Source organism: Siphateles boraxobius, unplaced genomic scaffold (assembly GCF_051911475.1).
Source record: "Siphateles boraxobius isolate OS27281-9 unplaced genomic scaffold, OSU_SipBor_1 25, whole genome shotgun sequence".
NCBI classification, from domain to species: domain Eukaryota; kingdom Metazoa; phylum Chordata; class Actinopteri; order Cypriniformes; family Leuciscidae; genus Siphateles; species Siphateles boraxobius.
In genome coordinates, this window is record NW_027508866.1 from 12,568,918 (window position 1) to 12,591,056 (window position 22,139).

General features: G+C 38.5%; 4 protein-coding genes across 9 annotated transcripts in view; 2 read left to right on the forward strand and 2 right to left on the reverse strand.

Annotated features, from left to right (window-relative positions):
• Window positions 1-1,555, reverse strand: part of grm5a (glutamate receptor, metabotropic 5a) — a 31,732-nt gene extending 30,177 nt beyond the window's left edge. Inside the window, exon 1 of the mRNA XM_077242686.1 lies at window positions 1,470-1,555. The gene's annotated coding sequence lies outside the window, so the exon portion shown is untranslated. The remainder of the gene's footprint in view (window positions 1-1,469) is intronic.
• Window positions 1,556-3,941: 2,386 nt separating this feature from the next.
• kpna7 (karyopherin alpha 7 (importin alpha 8)) lies at window positions 3,942-7,091 on the forward strand. 2 transcript variants are annotated; one of them, XM_077242683.1, is made up of 10 exons: window positions 3,942-4,152; window positions 4,248-4,388; window positions 4,467-4,552; window positions 4,637-4,905; window positions 5,078-5,160; window positions 5,247-5,510; window positions 5,587-5,820; window positions 6,348-6,530; window positions 6,640-6,786; window positions 6,955-7,091. In XM_077242683.1, the coding sequence occupies exons 1-10, from the start codon at window positions 4,063-4,065 to the stop codon at window positions 7,042-7,044; spliced, it is 1,587 nt and encodes a 528-aa protein (XP_077098798.1). In that variant the 5' UTR covers window positions 3,942-4,062; the 3' UTR covers window positions 7,045-7,091. The 2 variants fall into 2 exon arrangements, with proteins under 2 accessions (XP_077098798.1, XP_077098797.1); XM_077242682.1 differs by having other exon boundaries at window positions 4,248-4,552.
• Window positions 7,092-7,642: 551 nt separating this feature from the next.
• chordc1b (cysteine and histidine-rich domain (CHORD) containing 1b) lies at window positions 7,643-11,583 on the reverse strand. Its single transcript, XM_077242684.1, has 11 exons — window positions 11,366-11,583; window positions 10,862-10,911; window positions 10,699-10,755; window positions 10,234-10,391; window positions 9,918-10,021; window positions 9,773-9,831; window positions 9,601-9,671; window positions 8,965-9,070; window positions 8,582-8,701; window positions 8,430-8,492; window positions 7,643-8,096 (listed from the first exon to the last, which is right to left on the reverse strand). Exons 1-11 carry the CDS (start codon window positions 11,427-11,429, stop codon window positions 7,935-7,937), a joined length of 1,014 nt encoding a protein of 337 aa, XP_077098799.1. The 5' UTR covers window positions 11,430-11,583; the 3' UTR covers window positions 7,643-7,934.
• Window positions 11,584-12,100: 517 nt separating this feature from the next.
• fat3b (FAT atypical cadherin 3b) overlaps window positions 12,101-22,139 on the forward strand; it is a 62,781-nt gene continuing 52,742 nt past the window's right edge. For all 5 annotated transcript variants that reach the window (XM_077242687.1, XM_077242689.1, XM_077242688.1 and 2 more), the window contains exons 1-3: window positions 12,101-12,211; window positions 12,749-16,045; window positions 21,588-21,905. In XM_077242687.1, the coding sequence (XP_077098802.1) occupies window positions 12,766-16,045; window positions 21,588-21,905 (3,598 nt within the window). In that variant the 5' untranslated portion in view covers window positions 12,101-12,211; window positions 12,749-12,765. The remainder of the gene's footprint in view (window positions 12,212-12,748; window positions 16,046-21,587; window positions 21,906-22,139) is intronic.

Here is a 22,139-nt window from a genome sequence, read left to right on the forward strand (position 1 = left end):
GCAGAAATCTTCAGAGCAATATCCCTGGAGATCATCAACCTCCCACTGAATCACAGAGGTGCATATTTGTGAGAGTCGTGATAAGGATGAGCTGTCGCCAGGGCAACGTCTTATTCTAAAGAGTGAGGATTTTTCTGCCTTCCTCTAAATACCTCGAGATCAGGAGGAAAACAAAGTTGAAACGCACATGAAGAAGTTCGTGAAATGTGCTTATTCCAGTCAGATCTCGGTAATGGGATGCATCATTAACACCTGTTAGAAACAATAAGCATGCAAATCTTAAAAGATGTATTGATTCAGATTCATAACCTCAGAGATTTTCCAAAACACTGAGACACAGAAGAAAATGATCTTATGCAGATTTGCAGCCACTGAATATTTATACTGCCTCTTTACCCTTAACCTCTTTTTCATTACTCTAAATGAATTATTAATTTCATTAAAAAGGAATTACACAGCTTAGAGGGATAAATACAGAATTCCCCAGAATGATTGTTGGTTACTTATAAGCCAGCCATTATATCATAATGTATATATATATATATCTGAGGGCAATATCTCATACTTTTACAGATCACATAGAGAAATCTTACCAAATGACATGTCACGTCAAGAAAACACCGGAGTGGGATTTATACTATGCTTTTTGTTTGCAACAGACTGTATGAACACAGAACCTCATATATACTTAATAAGATTGATCCTTCATACTCAATTCTGTGTTCAAAACACAGAGTTGGTATCGGGACATAGATGCACTATTTATGTTCTTTCATTGCTACTGTATGTTTTGCGCTCTAACTTCAAAGGAACTACGATTAATTTTTAAACAGCCAGGACTGGACAGTATATCTTAAGTTTTCCAAAACGACAGAAAACCCTGAATTCCTTTAACACATAATTTTTGCACAGACTTACAAAGTGCATTCAGTTAAATTGAATTCGTGACAAACCACCAACAGTAACTCAATAGTACAGAGAAATCAATACTGTATAGACAGTTTGCTAATGGTTGAACGGATTCTTTTCTTTTCTTTGTTGTAGCTGTTGTACATTACTTTGTTCAAGTAATAGTTAATTTTAAAAAGACTAGCAAGATATTACTTAATTAATTGATTGATTGATTAATTAAGGTGCCAGAATCAAAAGTTGCACGATCCAAGAAGCATTCGCTGTTGTGTGAGCTGTCCGTGGTGCTGAAATACAGTCTGGAGCATCAACCATAATCCAGTGAATCTGAATCTATGTATGGCCATGCAAATCAAACTGTGGCGGAATACCACTTCATGTTGCCAATGCCATAACACATAATTAAGAACTTACATGAAGAACTCACTAAGGAAGCACATGACCGTTCAAATCATCAGAAACATGACCATGAACTTAAGCGTGAGGCATTAGACATATATTGAAAAGTGTTAAATACCAAAGCTAATGATTATAAAAACACCAGTGATAATGAAACGTACCGTTCGGTCGTTGTTTTGGTCCAAATGCTCGTGTTCTTCTCACAATCGAAGTGTCTCTGACTCTGGGTGTATGAGCGCGTGCTCGTTTCACTTCAGCAACAACTCTCGCGCGCGTCACGTGACATATATTTTTCTAAATATTTACATCTTGTTCTAACAGTCCACGAAGATGAAAACCATACAGAAGTGACATACTCACAGTCATCTGTTTGTAAAAGAAAATTCTAAAAATATATGTTTGTACTTTTTTTTGTCATGTGATCTTTTATTTTGTATACCCATAAAATTCTCTGTTTTATCAACTAAATAGGTATTTATTGTCCATTGCAGTATTCGCTGTACGTTTTAAGGTTTACCTTTTTATTAACATCTCAACCGATTGATGGCGGTAGGCTAAATATGTTTTTAATGAAAAGTCATAATAAAAAAGTTGTAAAGGTTCAAGAATCTGGTCATTCCTTGACTAGAAAACGTTTTTATTAGAATTTTTTTCTCTTAAATATTTCTTCATACGGGCACAGCGCCATCATCTGGTAACTCAAAATAATTATATAATTTATCATATGTCAGTGATTTTATGTCATTTTACAACCCCACAATCCCATCAGTTAGTCACTAATACCATCAACACCAGACCAAAAATAAGTCACAACTCATGGTATCATTTAGTTTTATCATTAAAATTACTTTTTACACACTTTTACAATGTGATTTCTCAGTTGCTGGCCCTACGTTGTGGAATGGTTTACTTATGTCTATTAGATCCTCTCTGTAAACATGTTTAAAACCTGTCTCAAGACGTATTTGTTTGATGAGGCCTTTGCTACTTTGTAAGGACCATTATGTTTGGATTAGATGCATTTGTGGTGTTTGTTTATTATTTATTTTTTATATTTATTTATCTAATATGAGTTTTTTATTTTATTTTATCCTTATAAAATTTGTACTGCACTTTTGTACACTATGGCACTTTAAAAATAAATTTAGATGTGATTTGATTCACTTTTAAACTTAACAATCAATGCTAAATAAAAAACAGACTAACCAAGTAGCTCGTTTTAATGAGAAAGTTTTGACAGCTCTGTGGTTGTGTCCAGTCCATCTGACATTGTTTTGCTGTACAGAAGAGAGAAGTTTGAGTAAGACAAGTAAGAAATGTAAAAATCTACCTCTTTATTTGACTACAATTGTTACCTTTTTTCTTTTCTTTTTTTTTTTACATATTCATTTGAACCCTTGATTGGCAATTACTGAAGGTGATCACATTCATAACTACTACAGGCCTACAGTTATAGCAATAAAACATTTAATAGCTATATGTAATGCTTAATATAAGTTTTTCTGGAGCACATCCAAGTGACACTATGAAGGTGAGGTATCAGATATTTTATTATTAATAAAATGTAATGTATTTAAAGGTGCTCTAAGGCAAAGCGTTCTCACAGGTTTTTTAGGCCAAAACATTTTTTGTCACATACAGCAATCATCTCCTCACTATCCGCTAGCTGCTTGTTCCCTGCACACACTGTAAAAAAACGCGGTCTCTGCAGACACACCAGGCTCCAAAAACGGCAACAAAAACAAACTGGGCTAACCCGCACAAACATAACAAACTGTTCCAGCCAATAACCGACAAGAAGGATTTGGGGGGGGGGGGGGGGGGGGGTTAGTTTGCGGATGAGGAGGAGTACTTTAAACGTCAACAAGAAGTGACGTCACCCGACATCGCTAAAGGTTTTATTCAAAATATATAGATGTATTTTTTAGGTAAAATGTATATTACTATTTTTCACATTTGATGTACTTCTATATAAATGGTTCATATATATATATATATATATATATATATATATATATATATATATATATATATACATATACCCTATATATAAACACACACACACACACACACACACACACACACACACACACACACACATATATATATACACACACACACACACACACACACATATATATATGTGTGTGTGTGTGTTTGTATATATATATATATATATATATATATATCTATATATATGTGTGTGTGTGTGTGTTTGTGTGTGTGTGTGTGTTTTTATATATATATATATATACAGTATATACTGAACGTATATGGCTGCGAGGGATTTTTAAGAGAGGACATTCATTCAGAAAGACAGCAGCATAAGCATATACAGCTTTTCTGTCTTATTATGTCACCATTAGCCTCTAGATGGCAATAACATACTTTTTTATTTCACAGGCACACATTTCAAAAACTTCAAAATCATATTTTTCTTAGGTTGTGGCATTAATTGGTTATTGATTGACATTTATAATTATTATACTGTAGTTGTTTGATCTAAAACATGAATAACATCTAATACACACCAAACAGAAGGTGAATCCTCTTATCTGAGGTGTCTCACAAGGCTATAAATTAATATCACCTGATTCTAATTGTGCTTGTCTATTTAATGCTCTTTGCAGCTGGTTAAATTTTTATTGCACAGAGATTTGTTTTGTATACAAACTCCTACTGTCAGTTCTGTTTTAGCAGTTATTGTAACGTTTGATCTTAAAACTGTAGAAGTTTGTTAGGAGTGATTTGCCAATGGCTAGTGCATTGAGTTTCAAAATGCCTACAGAAAATCTGTCTGAAAAACGCATGTCCAAGTTCAAAAATAAGGGCAAGGAGCCAACGGTGAGCTGTGCATCCTTTTTGGCAATTTTTTTCCACTTTCAACTGTTCGCTCCTTAATCTTTTGATAGATTCACACTTCCTATCTCTGCTTGCAGAAAATGCGTGACCGCAGAATCGCAGAATGTGTTGAGCTTCGAAAAGCTCAAAGGGTTGAAAGTATTCTGAAGAGGAGAAATATTTCATCCTTGGGAGATGAGGAACCTCTGTCACCAGAGTTTAACACTGACAACGAACAGGTGTTTACTACTTTTACCTTCAGTCAAAACACACATTTTTACAATATTCCTGCAGCTCACTGTTTTCATCTCTTGAAGGTTATATCTGCAACGATTCAAGAGATTGTTGCAAGTGTGAACGCTGACTGCACAGAGATGCAGAGACAAGGTTGTCAAGCAGCTAGGTACAGTAACCAATCTTAACTTGACTAGCAATCATCTCAAATCATGTTACAGAGCATTACCAACCTTCAAATTGATCCCTACAGGAAGCTGCTTTCTCGGGAGAGGAACCCTCCTCTTAAGGAGATCGTTGAAGCAGGACTTCTGACTCGTTTTGTGGAGTTTCTAGGGAGGAACGATGACCCTACACTGCAGTTTGAGGCTGCCTGGTCTCTTACTAATGTTGCATCTGGCACTTCTTGGCACACACAGCAAGTGGTGGAGCACGGAGCGGTACCAGCCTTCATCGCACTGCTGGCTTCACCAATGCTGAACATCAGTGAACAGGCTGTCTGGGCTTTAGGCAACATTGCAGGTGAGGATACTCTGAATTTCAGGGGGCCTCTAAATCCTAATAAAAGAATATGGAGGTTGAACACTTGCACGGTAATGTTTGGTGAAACTTTGTATTTTGTTGAAAAAGGTGCTAGTTGTACTATTCTGAAGTTATGGGACCATTTGCCACAGTGTTAATTCTTCCATTTTAGGTGATGGTCCATCCTATCGAGACGCCTTGATCGACTGTGGCGTCATCCCTGCGTTGTTGGCACGGCTCACACCAGATGCTCCTGTGAGTTTCTTCTGGACTCCCCACACCTCTGAAATGGCAAATGTAAACAAACATGCAGAATGTAAACTACATAAAATGCTTTGCAGGTGGGATACCTTCGCAACCTTACATGGACCCTGTCGAACCTTTGTAGGAACAAGAATCCCTTCCCTCGTTTCAGTGCTGTCCAACAAATGCTCCCCTCCATAATCCAACTGCTCCACCACAGTGACAAATCCGTCCTGTCTGATGCATGCTGGGCCATTTCATACCTCACAGATGGACCAAATGAACGAATTGATGTGGTCATCAAGACTGGAATTCTTTCACGGTTGGTTGAGCTGTTGGGCTTTGAGGAACTCTCTGTGGTGGTAAGTACTCCAGTGTTTTTAACTTTTTGGTCTTGATGTTGGGCCAGTTAAAAGGAGTTTCACCAACATTCTCTAGACGCCAGCCCTACGGTCGATTGGGAACATTGTCAGCGGTTCAGACCTTCAGACGCAAGCAGCCATTGATGCAGGCGTGTTGAGTGCCTTGCCCCAGCTGATGCGACACCCTAAGTCCAGTGTTCAGAAGGAGGCAGCTTGGGCAGTGTCCAACATTGCAGCTGGACCCTGCCAACAGATTCAACAGCTCATCACATGCGGATTGTTGGCTCCTCTGGTGGATCTCCTAAGGAATGTATGTCATAACTGATGCCTTGCTTTTATGAAGTTTTCTGCCCCCGTAGAGTTGCCTATAAAACGTTCTGGCTTCATCGTGATTGCATACTTCTAAAGCTGGGCATAAAATGAGGCCAATTATACAAGTAGTCCCTCCTGAGGAGCTTTGAAGTGTGGTTTCATTTCCAGTTGGGAAAAGTATACTGTAACAGGCGTTGTCAAATCTTTGAGGTAATTGTATAGAAAGAGCAGACTTGTACAAGCAAATGGTTACAATGAATGTCTTGTGCAAGAACTTCTGACTGTTTTAATATTTGTGGTTATATCATGAATTGACTTTGATAAACAACACCTTTTTGGGCTGCAGTGGTGCTCTGATTTTTGCATTTGTTTACCAATATTTTGTGGTAAATTTTAATTTGTATTCATAATGGATGTTTAATTTGGAGATAAAAGGGTTACGAACCAATACAATGTGCTTTTTCAGTGTTGGTTTGGCCAGTATTTGACACTTTGGGATATTCTATATGACTCCTTGTTTTGCAGGGTGACTTCAAAACCCAGCGAGAGGCAGTATGGGCAGTTACTAACTACACAAGTGGTGGGACCGTAGATCAAGTTGTTCATCTGGTCAAGTGTGGTGCTTTAGAAGCCATCTTGAACTTGCTTCAAGTTAAAGACACCAAGACCGTCCTGGTCATCCTAGATGCCATAAATAACATTTTCTTGGTGAGTTCACTGTGTGTGGCTTCATAAAGAAATCTGCAAAACCCTCCTCTGAAACTCCTAGTGCTTTGCATTGTGAGATGCTAAAATATCAACCGTGTACCTTCTGCAGGCTGCTGAGAAACTTGGTGAGGTGGATAAGCTTTGTTTGTTGGTGGAGGAGGTGGGAGGGCTGGATCGAATTGAGTTTCTTCAAAACCATGAGAACAATACTGTTTATAGAGCGGCTCAAGCTCTTATTGAGAAGTATTTCAGTGAGGTGGGTGTCGCTGAAAGTAATTTTTGTTCGCATGAAGTTTCTTGTCAAATGTTTTCGTAATGCTTTGTTTGCAATTGCATTTTGATCTGTGAGAACAAAGACACTCTTCCATCAAAACCATTCACATATTTGTGTGTCTTCCCACGACACTCTCCTTGATTCACTCAGGATGGTGAAGATCAGTGCCTGACAACGGAAGCCACAGACACAAACTTCGTCTTTGGAGCATCTGAGGTCCAAAAAAGATTTGACTTTTGATATGTTTTTTTAAAAGCTTCATTGAATAAAGGATGATTTTTGCAGCATGTTCTGGCCTAATTTTCTTGATTGGGAGGGCAAGGCAGTTGTCACTGTACAGTATACATTTTCATGAAAGATCGTGCTTGCAAGGTAGCACCGTTTTAGATTTGTTTTTTGTAAATGCCACGAGTCATTTAATCTGAGTCATGACAAATGGCATCCAGTTAGTCTTGTTTGGTGTTGGCAATGTCTTTGAACCACTATAACACTGGTTTTGTGTCATTATGGTGTAAAAACTAAGACCAGTGATCCTGGAGACATTTGTATACTTAGTGACTAAATATCATAAAATATAGATATTAACATGCTTGGTCTATTAGACTGAATCAAATCAACTTGAGCAGCTTTGTTTTTTGAAAATTATTTACCCACTCCCAAACAGATTCATCCCTTGTAAAATCCTGGACCATTTGGTCAGGTGTCTTTAAATTGGCAAATTGTAACTTTCACAGCATTTATATCTTTGAATACAAAGTGATGTTTTAGAATAGAAATGTGCTTTCAGTGTGACCCATTAGCAAGTGTGAACTCTTACTCCGAATAAACCAATCCAATATTAATGAATGCGTCTTTAATGACCATTTGCTTCAACCAAAAAAAGTGAAATGCTCCACTTACTAGGATTGGACACATTTTGGTCTGAATCAATCCAGAGAGTAACACTTGGTTCTTTGTGTGAGAGCTTTCTTAAAAAAATAGCCCTCTAAACATGCTCTGTACAATAAATCTATAATGTGACCTTGGACAGAGATTTGAGAATTTACATAACATTCATGCTTCATTATGCATCAAACCATAGCATCAGATAAAGAGATTCCCACTCAGAGCTAGATGTTGGTTCTCTTAATTTAATCACATTCATCCTCACTGTCAACATCTTTTTCTTTCTCTTTATCCTTTGGAGGAGGTGGAAGATCTAGCCGGGCCCATGACATTGGCTCTGCCTTCTTCAACAAAACCTCAATTTTTGCAGCCATCATGTTCACCAAACTTTTACTTGCATCGATCACCTTAGGGAAAAGCAAATACACAATCTCAAAATTATTAAAGTCATGCTTTGTTTGTATTGTGGTGCTGACGTTTATATTACATTATATAACCTCAAAGTCATGGTTTACAATAATTTTAGAACAGTTAAGTGGAGTGGAAATTCCTTCAGGACCAGAACTACATGCTTTAGAATAAAATATTGTGAAATATTATAATTTTATAATATGTAGAGAACCCATTGGGAAACCCCTTTTTTTTAATTCTATCCAGTAACACTACTGCCACAAAATGTATTCACTTCAAGCTTTAATGAAAAATAGTTTGATAAAAGTACTTCACAACTGAATACTCACCCCCCACAAACTGATCTGCTGTTCGAATTCTTTCTCTCCTTCAAATATAATGTGGATTTTGAGCTGCAAGAACAAAAAAAATAGCATTATTTGGAAAATTTTAAACTACCAGTATACAGAATTTCACAAATAATTTTGCCTTGATTTCTTACCACAGTACTGTTCCCCTCCACAGAGCTCAGCTCTGGTATTGAATTTTTAGCATAAATGGAAATGATGACCTGACTTCCTGTTTGGTGCCAATCAAACCTGCATGGTACAACCTTTTTTCCCTGTACACACATACAAAAAAAAATGTCATGCTCCACTTCAAACAAGATTCACATGTAAACGTATTCAATAATTTGGTCTTCAAAATATTATGTTAATTTGAAAGCTGCATTAGGGCCTGCTAGAGCTGCACAGTTTTGTTACACTGTTTTACTGGAGTGTATGTAAAAATACAGTATCATTGCCATGTACAAAATGCAGGGGGGGAAATTCCAATGCAAGTAATATAGTTCTTTGACATTTATATCTCATGGTAGGCACTTACTGTATCTTTCATATTCCACTGATGCTTTCCTCGGGTACAGCCCTCCAGAGACAGAAACGTGTTGAAGTCTGAGGTTTTCCTCTTACAGCAGCTCCAATATTTCATCCTTTTATGAGGAAAGATAAAAAAAAAGACTTAGGGCAGTTTATATGTCACGGTTTTCAACCAAAAACGGAAAACTTTTTATGCCTTTTGGTCGTTCATTTACATGACAACGGCATTTTGGGGGCCTGAAAACGCAAACTTTTGAAAACGGGTTTCAAAGTGTACGTTTTTGAAACAGTTACCTTTATCGTCTCCTTGTAAACGACAAAAACATGAATGTGTGAAAACGGTTACGTCATGCGCATTTCGTGTTCAGTCTATAGCCGCGTAGTGTTTATTTACAAAGTGACCGCCAAATACTGGCCTGGCAATATAATACAGCGGTTTTAGTCATTTTCGTGGATGCATGTGAATGGGGATCGTTTTGACAACGTTGTCGCTTGTACGCAGAAAACGCTAGGGAAAAATAAGTACATCGTTGTCGTGTAAAGTAAACGTACCCTAAATTGCAGAATCCGCAGACATATCTGAGATTTCTCCAACTACACTTTTCTAGTAGTCATTTTCAGTTTTGATCGGATGCTAATTTACCCTTCATGGAAGATAGGTACCCCAGCATGATACAAACACATCTCGTCATCACTGGCTTGTCCGCTGAATGTCTTAAAAACAAAAGAATGAGAATCCACTGTTTAAATAATGAACTAAAGAAACTTTATGTGCCATGCTTTCTAATCGGAGAAGCAGAGAGTGCGAACAGTACCTTACTGCAGCCTCCATTCTTACAGGACGTCCCTATCTTAATTTCATCACTATCCTCCTCTATAATATAAGAAAGAAAATAAAATGCATCAGATTAGAAGACAAATATAGACAGGTAGGGAAAAAGAGGGTCGGCCTTTTCTTACCTTTTATCTCCTGTGCATTTTCTTCAGTTATTTTGAGCTTTTCTAAAGCCTGTTTGAGCGAAGGAGAGACCTTCCGTTGTAGAATAGAGAAAGGCTCATCTGGACTAAAAAGACAATTAAAAACTGATGTTTTCAGTCATTTATCCTTACGAGGTTCTAACATCAATGTGGGTTTTGGCTGGGTGGACTATTAATGAGAAGAACTTGTTCTCTATAGTAGATTTAATGCTGCATTACTTAATCTTCTGAACATCTGAACTAATAAGCTGGAAAATAAAAATGGGGAAGACCCTGTCCTTTCCAAGTGTGTTTTTACCTTGGTCGCTGAATAGGCTCCAGAGGTTTTGGGGCTTGGGTGATGTATTCATCACATTTTTGCTTCACGTCATTCACGTTCTTGTCCGAAGAGGACTTTACCTCTGGTTTAACAGGCTCAGAGGGCTTCTCCTGATTATGAGGGCCTTTCGTGCAACCCTAAGAGATTCATAAATACAGACAAACATCAAAACACTCAGCCATTTCAATATAATTAGATATTTATAATTCATATACAATACAATACAATTTTATTTGTAAAGCACATTTAAAACAACCGAGGTTAGCCAAAGTGCTGAACATAATTTCAGACAAATTATAAACACATAACATGAGCACAAAGCACAGTTAAACAAGTGACAAACTAAAGAATATATATATATATAAGAATATATATGAGAAAATACACAACTCTGTTTATGAAAATGAGCAATTAGTCTCATCACAGATGAGTTGTAGCACTCACAGCAATACTGAGGAAATCTGAAAAGTCAGTTGTTCGTCTCTTGCAGCAAGACCAACCCTGGAAAGCAATGCAAGACACAATTTAATAGGTTTAACTCCGAGTAACAGTGACATATATGTTCCATAAATAGCCTAAGTAAACTGATTTTTTTGAATGTCCACACCTTTAATGCATCATGAAACACTGGCACCCCGGGGTGGTATGTGCATGAATCTATGGATAAGAAGAGATTGATTGTGAAATGTGACGGCACAGGAATATAGTCACGTGTCTATATATTATGTTCACACAATGAGCAGCTTATAGTTAGTTTGCTACTCCACAAACTGCTCAACTACAGGATTTTTCATTAAGACGTTTATATAACACGCTTGTATTCTAGCAATCTATAAAACAAATTTTAATTTACGAAGTCTGTGCTATTGATTGAACATCATCATTCAAACGTTAATGACCAGCTTCATTGTAGATGCTTCACTACATTAACATGCTAAATAACGTTCAAATAAAATTAATAGTTGACCATTTTTAGAGGCGGTCATGTTTTGTTAATAATATATGTATATGAATAAATGTTGTTAAACATAAGTGGTTTTCTTTCCAAATTTAACGTTACCCTGCTATCAGTCATAGCAATACAGCTATCGTTTGTTATCAAAAGTCTTACCATCCGAAGTCTTATCGGGGTCGAAACGTTGTCCACATCCTTTATTATAACACAGTACAGACATAATGTTTGACAAAAATTCAAAAGTATGTTATACAACGTGGTCAAAAGGGAATGTTCCGAAGTCTTTACAGGCTAGCTGCTGCTGCTTCCCGTCGTGAGGTCCCTTCCGGAATCTTTCGTGAATTTCCGTAAGTTGTCGTTCACAGCTTCGGCTCCAATCGTGTATTTTCGGAATGTTTCGGAACTGGAATTACGGGATGACAGAGTGGGAGATAAGATGCACCGCCTAACGGAGTTTAAATTAAAAACACAGACAAGGCTGTGCATGAAAACGAACCTTGTTCAGTACAATTTCACTCCGTCACATGAAATTATTGTTTTTGTTTATTTTTTTGCGTACCGTCGGGTTTATCATAAAGCTTGGTCTGAAGATGATCTGAGTCAATTTTGGAGACTGAATTTCACAATCCACAAATGTAGGCTAATACGTTTTAGCGATATTTTAAAAAAATTATGTTCTTTTAAAAAAAAAGAACATAAATTGTTTTGTGCCCTCTATGTAGGGTAAACACATTATTCTAATTGTCTATTGTTTGTATTAGATAAGGTTTAGATCATATTGTTGCTATGGGACAGCAGCAACAACACTAACTCCGGTTTCGTTTGCGCATTCACGGGATAACGTGCACTCGTGAGCGCGCTTTAGGAGGTGCGCGCTCCACTGATTACAGTCTACTGTGAGTGGCAGTGAGTCCTGTATGGCAAAGAAGTGAAGGATGTAGTTTCACAGAGCGGGCTCCTGGATGTTTGTAGCGCATTTCTTTCTTTCTCCCTAAGCCAGAGGTAAGAGCTCATTCACATATTTTTGATGCACTAAATATCGGAGAACAAGACTGCTCGCTCACGGTAACAAACATATTTTACCACTCCACAGCGTTGAAAGTTTCCTTTGATTACAATCGTTTTTTAATGCAGAGTCGTGTGCATCTGACAGGATAAATTTTGTTTGACATGATCAAAGTTATTTACTTTAAATGCAATACAAATATAATGCCAAACTGTAGTTGTGTAATTTAGCCACATTTTCTCTTGTTGCACATTTCACAGACTAATACTTGGCTATTTACTGTGAGTGTGTTTCACATTTTTTTTGGGTGATTAATCGTCATGTGTGCTCTTCGTTGCTATTATCAATCTTGCAGTGAGATTACCATTTAACTCCAATGAGAACAAGGTCAGGATTTTTTTGACAATTTAATCCAAACCAAGGGCTTCTGAATAAATAACTGCCATCACATTTATTTGAGCAATAGGGATATGTCTTGATGAGATGAATGCCCTAGATTGAAATGTTTTACTGCATATATCTCTTATTTGCAGAGTAACTGGATGATGGCATGGCTATAAACAGCTGCCCAGGGGGCAGAATGAAGATCTGCCTCACCAGTTTCTTCTTATTGCTCCTCTACCTGCTTCCTTGTTTTGGGCAACTGCAGGAGCGAGGGTCCTCCTCCTTTCAGTTTACCGCCTCCATCTACAATGCCACCATTTATGAGAACTCTGCAGCTCGGTCATACATTAGGACTGAGGTTAAAATGGGGATTGCTCTATCTAAGTTGGGCCCTTTGGACATCGAATATTTCATTGAATCTGGAGACGATGAGGGGCTGTTTCAGGCTGAGGAATTTGTGCTGGGGGACTTTTGCTTTCTCCGCATACGGACTAACGGTGGGAGTGCTACCATCCTAAACCGCGAAGTGCAGGATAATTATACATTAACAGTTAGGGCAACCGGCAAAGGCGTGCTGGAGACTTCTGTGAGAGTTAATGTGCAAATTATGGATATGAACGACCTCCGACCTTTGTTCTCTCCCACTTCTTATGCCATTGATATTCCAGAAAGTACTCTGTTGGGAGCAAGTGTGGCACAGGTGACCGCCACTGACGCAGACACCGGCTCCAATGGCGAGTTTTACTATTTCTTCAAAGATGATGTGGAGGAGTTTGCTGTCGACCCAACCAGTGGGGTGGTATCACTCACAGCCAAGCCTAAGGCAGATAGCAACCGCAGATTTGCCCTTGAAGTTTTAGCAGTGGATCGTGGAATGAAGGTTTATGGGAACAGTGGTATTAGCAGTACAGCCAAACTAGTGATCAGTGTTGTTCGTATCAATGAGTTCGCACCAACACTGAAAGCAATTGCACTTTACCCTGTAATATCAGACAAAGAGCCAGTATACGCCATTCTTACTGTTGAGGATTTGGACGAGGGACCCAATGGAGAAATTGAATGGGTTGCCATTATTGCAGGTGACCCGCAGGAGCAGTTTGTCCTTGACAGAGCTCCTCTTGGAAATGAGTACAAGCTTAAGATGTCTGAAACGGTCAACTGGGATAAATTTCCTTACGGTTGCAATCTCACTTTTCAAGCCAAAGACAGAGGCACACCACCAAGGTTTTCCAACACTCAGACTGTTCAGCTCTTGGTGAAAAAAACACAGTCTGTGAAGGTGAGTTTTGAAAAGAAGATTTACAAAACCTCAATTATCGAGATTGCACCACCAGGGACCATTATAGAGACTGTGAGGATATCTCCAAGACCGCCGGTCATCAATTACGCCCTAAGCCTGACCTCTGATTCAATTTATTTTATCATTAATCCACTCACTGGTGTCATCTCAACAGTGCAAGAGTTTACCACATTAAGCCAGGAGCTCCTTGATTTGAAAGTGATGGAGACAGTGAGTGGCATGACGGCAAAGGTGCAAATTACGGTTGAAGATGCTAACAACAACTCCCCAATGTTTACCAGCACATCTTATGGTGTTTCTGTCAATGAGAGCATCCCCATTGGCACTGTCATTCTCACTGTATCAGCGGTGGATGATGATAAAGGTGACAATGGGTGCATAACATACAGCATAGCCAGCCTTCAGCCCCTCCCATTCATCATTAGCCACAATACAGGAGAGCTGATAACATCCAAAGAACTGGATTTTGAATCATCTTTGGAGACATACGTGTTCGCCGTCCGAGCCTCAGACTGGGGCTCGCCTTATAGACGAGAAAGTGAAGTCAATGTCACGGTACAAGTGTTGAACATTAATGACAACCAACCCCTTTTTGAGCGCGTGTCATGTAAAGGTACGATAGGGCGTGATTTTCCTGTGGGCCAGACGATCATCACCATGTCTGCCATTGATATTGATGAGCTTGGGCTGGTTAAATATGAGATTTTGTCTGGAAATGAGCAAGATGTCTTCATTCTTAATCCAGACTCTGGGATGTTGTCATTAAGAAGACCCCTCGCTGCAAAAATTGTAAAGAACGAAGAGTTCAACTTGATAATAGCTGCGTCAGATTCCGAGCTGCTTTCCGAACCCACCTTTGTAAATATATCATTGGTCAGAGGCAGAACAGCAAAGAATTTTAATTGTCGAGACACAAAAGTTGCACAAAAGTTAGCTGACAAACTTTTGAAAAGAGCCTCCGCCATTAGCAAATCTAAAGTGGATGAAGGCTACACAGATCTGTTTTCTGTCAACAGGCAGACGCCTCAGTTGGAATCCTTTCCATCAGATATTGTAGTTGGTGAGGACATGCCTGTGGGAGCCAGTGTACTTCAAGTGAACACAAATGATGGCGACACAGGCTTTAATGGTCGTGTCCTGCATGCCATATCAGATGGGAACGTCGACAGCTGCTTCAATATTGACATGGAAAGTGGCCTAATTTACATTTATCAGCCGTTGGACCGTGAGCGATCAGACCGGTACCTCCTTAACATAACTGTATATGACTTGGGCCTTCCACAGAAATCCAGCTGGAGATTGCTGAGAGTTAACATTGTTGATGTGAATGATAACAGCCCAAAATTCTCCCTCAACAGCTATACTGCCGTTGTACCAGAGAACGCAGCCTTCGGCACAGAAGTGATCCAGGTCACAGCCTCAGATGATGATCTCGGTCAGAACAGTGAAATCTCATACACCTTGTTAACAAACACCCCTATGTTTGCCATTAACAGTGAGACTGGCTCTGTTTATGTGTCTGGTCAGTTGGACAGGGAGTCCATCTCGGATTTCACCCTCAAAATTCAGGCTAGAGATAAGGCAGAAAGAGGGAATCAGATGTTCTCAGAGACAACCCTGAGAGTGTACCTCGAGGATATAAATGACTGTGCCCCTATGTTTATTCCCAAAAGTTACAGTTGCCGTGTGTTGGAGGACATTCCTATAGGTGCAGTTATAGCTTGGCTGCAAACGCAAGACCCAGATATTGGATCTGGTGGATGGGTGAGATACTCCTTGTCCAATGACTTCAATGGGACATTTAAGATCCATGCTGAAAGTGGTGCCATTAAGGTGGCCAAGGACCTGGACTATGAGAAGCAACAATTCTACAATATCTCAGTGGTTGCAGAGGACTTGGGTTTTCCAGTGAAACTTCGCTCTGAGTCTTATCTTGAAGTGGAAGTCATTGATGTCAATGAGAACCTCAATGAGCCATACTTCTCAGAATTTGCAGTGAGGGGAACTGTGAAGGAAAACTCTCGTCATGGAACAAGTGTCCTTCAGGTGACTGCTCAAGATGATGACAAGGGCAGAGATGGAGTGATCAGATACTCTATCAAAGCTAGAAGTGGTCTTGGAAGGTTCTCCATTGATGATGAAACAGGTATCTATAATTTGATTCTTTATGTGCTTTTTTGGTTGTTGTCTACTGTGTTTTATCTCTTTTGATGACTAGCCAGTCCTGAGTTGATGCTTGCATAATAAAACAAAACCTGTGAAAATGGTTGTGAATTTATGCCCTAACATTTCACTGCAGTGTGCTGACTGAATGGTATTAAAAGGTCGCTGTGACGTTATTTGTCTTGGCATTGAATTTGTGCTCTGAGTCTACAATTGCCTCTGAAATGTGCTGCCACTGGAGAAGATCACTGACCTACTGTAGAAAGGTAGGACTTAACCTCTGTGTGGTTTGAATCAGTGTTCTTCTGTGATTTCTAACACAGTCTGTTTCAAAATCTGTTATGTGAGATCTGATATTTGCAATATTAAGAAGAAAAGCTGCTCAGTTATTTGCACAACTTGTTGTATGGTGCCTGCTTCACTGTTAATTACAACTAATGACTATTGATTGGAGAACTACAATAGGCAGTGGGATGTAACTGTGGTCCTCCATTCACATGTCAGCTAATTAGGCTGAGCCTGTTAATCAGGCCCCTGTTTAAAGTAAGCGAGTGGTGCACAATTGTGCCAGAACCTCAAATGAGCATGGATTTTCCACAGAGAATTGAATTCCCTACCAGCAGCAAAAGACAAGTTGTAGGGGAAGCGGATGCATAACAAGAGTTGTCTTTTATCTTCAAAGTAAAACCTCTGGGACAAGTAAGGACAGTGGCATTGGCTCAGCACGCCCCCCGCCACATATCCGCCTACCAACATTAGTTTAGCTGCCATGTGGCATGGTGTGTTATGAGTCCTTGACATTGTCACTAGATTTTTGAGATGAGTGAAAGTGGGCAGTTCATGCAATACACTTCCAAACAAGCAGAAATCAAAGCCTCTTGATCTTGGTCGCCAGACGAGATGTGTCGTGTTGAAGTTCATAGTTTGTATGTAGAGTGATTCCGATTTAGGAAGTCTCTTTGCGCAGATGCGAGAGTGAACTAAAAAGGCGGGTGGGATTTATGAAGGCCTTATCGTCAGAGCGCTCTGCTCCTTTGAGCAGGCATTGGTATTCCTGCCCACACTTTGGGAAATAAATCAGAGTGCACTCTCACTCAGACGCCTGTCGAGAAACAAGTTCAGCTCTAATTTGCCACTGAGATTTGGCCTCTTTTTCTCCAGAGTCAGGTTAAGTCCTTTATGTCAAAATCTCTTAGAGACCATGCGCAAAGGGCCGCTTGTGCTGCACATCCCCAAACACTGAACTAGCCTGAAGTATTCTGTTTAGCTTTTTGAAAGATAAAATATTTTTGGAGCGTATGAGAGTCGAGGATCTTTACCACAAGCCCACTTCCTCTTACAGACTTCTTAAACTTTGATTGTAATTCAGGGGAGATATCAATGGTTTTCCTTTTACTGCCTGCATGGCATACAAAGGAAACGTCTCTCTCACCGTAAAAAAAGATGCAGATTTGGAGTAGAATGAGTGAGACAGGGAAAAGATTTATGTTGAAAGAGAAAAATGCTTTTTCAGCATGTTTAGTTGCGATGCTTGTGAACTCCTGATAATTGAAGATACCTTGCATGAAAAGAACTGCACTTGATCTTGTTTGTAGAAATTAAGGATGACTTGATGGCTAAGTTCTGCCTGATTATGTTCTGAATTCTGACAAGTTATGAAAATTTTATAAATGGTGACCATCTTATTTGCAGCAAAACATCTGCTATTAAAATAAATAGCACATGCGTCAATGTGTTTTGCATTTGAAATGATTATTTCTGTAATTTGTGAGTAGTTATAGAGGATAATTAGGACCTCTTTGTGATATTCCTAACCACAAAACACATAATCATCCTTTTAAGTCTGTTAGTTGAAGGACACGGCAGTGATTTTCTGCCTTCTAGCTCCATATGCAGCCCTTGATGTTTATAATACACACCTGTTGGTTGAGTTTCATGAATAATGATAAATGCTAAAAGCAATGGTTTGTAAAGCAAAAGAAGCAGATGGATTTAGCGCTGTTTTAAATGACATGGTATGTGGTTTGAGATTCACAATCAGCTGAAAGTCAATTGCATCATGTCAAATCATTTGCATTGCTCTAGTCGCTTTTGCGACAGCAAATTAGCATCTTGTGTTCAAATGCTTTACAAAATCAGGCACTTAGTGTAAATCTGTGTCTCTTTAATTTGAGCTGGGACAGGCCTTGTGTTTTGTAGAATTTCTGATCCTCAGCATCAGATCCTGTGGGAATCCATCAAAACATCCTCAGCATCAAAGCTGGAGTCTTTGAATCAAAACTGTGGAAATATGTCTGTGTCTGTAGAGTCCTGTCCCAGACAGCACTGAAACTTTGTGTCTCTTTTTTATGCCATCTGTCATATTTCTGACTCGACATATTGTTTAACAGTGTATGAATGTATAGAAGCAGAGCTCTGTATACTAAGCATGAGCATTATTTGCTTGTGTGACGTAAATTTTACAGCACTTTGGCTGAAAGGTTTTTGAATATGATAAAAGTGTGGAATGCGATATATCAATGAAATTTCCACACTGTCACTGAGGTTAAATAGTTATCTCATGTCAAGTGTTTTGTGGATACTAAAAAGCAAATTTCATAAACATTTTTAACATCTTCGCAAATTTCAAAGGTTGTTTACTCCTAGAAAACGCTAGCCATTTTAGGACTATATGTTTCCTATATTCCCTGAGTTGCAAGACGTGGATGTAATAAGAGTGCATATGACTGAATTTCAGGCTGAAGTGCACCCCAATTTACTCCTATTGCAGTATAACAAATCTAGCATGCTTAAAAGAAGAAACGGCTCATTAGTGAACCTTCTCTCCATCTATCAAATTATCTTTAGCTGAAAATTTCTAGATGAATTGGTACATTTTTCATTCTTCTGTCTGGGGATCAAACTGGGGATTAAATAGCTCAAAATGCTTATTAAAGTGTTGACTTTTGTTTATGAGAACTGATCATAAACAAATCTTTCAGCTTGGTAACCTGGTGCAAATGTTATACAGGGCTTGTCTTTATATACAGTATTAACATTATGTATGTCCTAAAAAGTTGTAATAATTTATTACTGATGGTTTTGATTAGTCAAAGGAGGACTGAAGGGTGAATAAAAGGTTAATTTAAAAAAAAAATTTCGATGTAAATTATTAGAATATCTGTTACTCCAGACATAATATTAGGTAAAATTTGGAATAGCATGCTAACATACCCCTCTTACTATTTCTGGTATATGCTATGCTTTACTAAATTAAGTATGGGCTTAATTTACTATGACTCATGAAAAATCTGCATGCAAACATGCAGAAATCATGATACAAGTTTTTTTTCTTTTCTTTTGTAAAATGAACTTATATTTGCTGATGTTTTTCAGACAACATACTATTTTGAGTTTTTTATTGATTAAACCAATCTCTTTCTTTGTATTAACTCAAATGTTTAGTTTCAATTAACTCAATTTAAAGGCAACCAGGTTGCTTACTTTTTAAAGCAACAATATTTTTTAATAAAACTGTTTGTTTTTTAAACTTGTTTTGAGTGGCACACATTTCAGTACTCCAAGATCTTGAGCATGCTTTCAGAAAAGGTGAGGTTGTGCGGAAAGCCCTTATATGGCCTTAGTTTGGGCATGTTTTATGCAAATTACCAGATGTGGGCATGCACTCCTTTATTATTATCCACAAGCATTAATTAGAAAGCATAATTTGAACGCAGATAAGAACCAGTATATGCACTTGTTGTGAAGCCTTCTGAAATTTCAAACAAGATCTTTTTTTTTCTCGCACACACAAAAATGCAAATTGTATGAAATTATTAGTGAATGAGTCCAAAGTACTTTTTAAGATAATGTTCGTCTGCTCCATCTATATTTTGTGTGGTCTTTTTCTCTGCTTAAAATGTTGACAGAAGTTTCATAAAGGGAACTGGCTTTGTTTTCTTTGAAGGTGTGTATTGTGAATATAGCAGATTTCCTTTAGGCAAACTGACCTGTCACACTGTGTTAGCTCACTGACAAACCATTCAGTCAGCTTCAGATGTCCCTGTATCCTTTGTGTCTTTGTCCCCTTGGGTGTCCTACTTTCAAATGCTTTTAAGGTTTTAGTAAGTATCAGGGACCTGCTTGCTGTGTGAGTTCTCCTATTTTTCCAGCTCCCAGTGGCTGCGAGGGTCGGAATCCCCTTGGTTGAATCACTTCGCGCATGATTGGTTTTGTTCTGTGCCATGGTTGACCAATCGACTCATCGCATTGCATAGCACAGCCACGAAATGGGTCATTCTGTCAGTGATGCCCCTTCCTATCAGTGATCGTATTTACATGTGCCCGTGATGCAATGTCGAAGCGCTCATAGAATGGCAGAGCCAGCATTTTGGTCAGGAGTGATTAGATATGCTATGCTGAAGACCTGAAGGTCATACAGTTTCTGAGTGGAGCCGTTGTACCCTGCGGTGGGATTCCCAGCCCATCTAAAGTTAGTGGTATGTCCAAGATGTCAGTTTGGATTGGACACCACCAGTCAAAAATCTGCTCAGCAAGCATGTCCCCTACAAAGTGTAACTGCTTTACACCTAAGTGTAAACAGACTGTTTGACACAATGTTATAGGAGAATACCATTAAATTACTTCAGTACATTTTCTTTATACCTGCATACCTTAAAATCTTGGCTATTGAACATTTTTTGTAATTGCCCTGGAAAAAGAAACTCGCATTGATTTTTTTGAATCACTAAATTAACACATTAAATTGAAAGCCCTTATATGTAAGATTATACTGAATAAATGTATGTAATTTACTTTTTTAATCTACAGGAAATTAAATTAAAGGAACTGCATTCACACAATATGGAGAAAGACTGTAAATCATAGTTACTGTCATACCTTTATGACAACTAGCCCCAGTGACCCTGATACCAATGATTTCTGTGTTCATTGCCAAATTGAATAATTTATTGCAGATACTTTTATATGCATCTAATATTTTCACAATTTAGTTGTAGGCAATGGACTGTAGTAAGAGAATGAAGCTCTTTCCAAATAATAACAAAATATTATCTGAATTGCTTTAGGTTGGTCTCAGGTATTGTTGACAGTCGAGTGAATTTCCCCAGAGAAAATCTGAAGAGAAATTACACTTTTAGGCAGAACACATCACACCAGCTCTGGTATTGAAACACTCCGCTGAACTGACTTAGGTTTCTGGGAGTGTGTTTCTAAAAACATTAATCTTTCAGTCTGACTCTAATCTCCTCAAAATGTTGGGCACATTACAGTTTAATAAAGTTTGACACCAAAGTTTGACTCATGGTAGGGTCGGATGCTTTTGATGTGTTGCTGAATCACAAACCAAGTTATGGATAGCTTGAAAAATAAGTGAATGTTCCCAGCTCACTCAGGCTAGAGTACTGATAGCAGTTGATGTGCCATAGAAAGAATTTGTCATAAAAGCTCTCAAACTGTGTGAAGTATTTCTTCAATTCATCAAAAAGGTGATTGATATTAAATATGTTTTTGCACTGTTCTTACAGGAATGATTTACACCACTGGCACCCTAGATTGCGAGACTCAGGATTCCTACTGGCTAACGGTATATGCGACAGACCGAGGTGTGGTGCCGCTCTCTGCCTCTATTGAGGTGTTTATCCAGGTGGAGGATGTGAATGATAATGCACCTTTGACCTCTGAATCCATCTACCACCCGTACGTCATGGAGAACTCTCCCAAAGATGTGGCTGTCGTTCGTATCCAAGCCCGGGACCCTGACGTTTCCGCTTCAGATAGCCGTCTCATGTATCGTATCACTTCCGGAAATCCTCAGAACTTCTTTTCCATAGATTCCAACACAGGTAAGGTAGATTCCATGGATTCCAACACAGGTTTTTTCCCTATGAAGAAACAAACGAAGAAATCCCTTAAATTCTTATATTTTCTATTGTATAACGGGCTGCAAATTGACTTAATTTTAATTAAATTAATAGTAGCTAAATTAAGTACATTAATCGCAGTTAATTGCATATATCAATGTTCGCAGAGAATCATAAGGATTATAATGTATAATATTATATACATTATTTATTGTT

What these genes read in the sequence shown, in the direction of transcription:
- kpna7 (XM_077242682.1), top strand. Translation starts at nt 4,063, where the DNA reads ATGGCTAGTGCATTGAGTTTCAAAATGCCTACAGAAAATCTGTCTGAA. An exon ending in GGCTCACACCAGATGCTCCT is followed by an intron (nt 5,161 to 5,246) that starts GTGAGTTTCTTC and finishes AATGCTTTGCAG; the next exon opens with GTGGGATACCTTCGCAACCT. An exon ending in TTGAGAAGTATTTCAGTGAG is followed by an intron (nt 6,787 to 6,954) that starts GTGGGTGTCGCT and finishes TGATTCACTCAG; the next exon opens with GATGGTGAAGATCAGTGCCT.
- chordc1b (XM_077242684.1), bottom strand. Translation starts at nt 11,429, where the DNA reads ATGTCTGTACTGTGTTATAATAAAGGATGTGGACAACGTTTCGACCCC. An exon ending in TGTTTCATGATGCATTAAAG is followed by an intron (nt 10,756 to 10,861) that starts GTGTGGACATTC and finishes ATTGCTTTCCAG; the next exon opens with GGTTGGTCTTGCTGCAAGAG. An exon ending in CAGATTTCCTCAGTATTGCT is followed by an intron (nt 10,392 to 10,698) that starts GTGAGTGCTACA and finishes TGAATCTCTTAG; the next exon opens with GGTTGCACGAAAGGCCCTCA.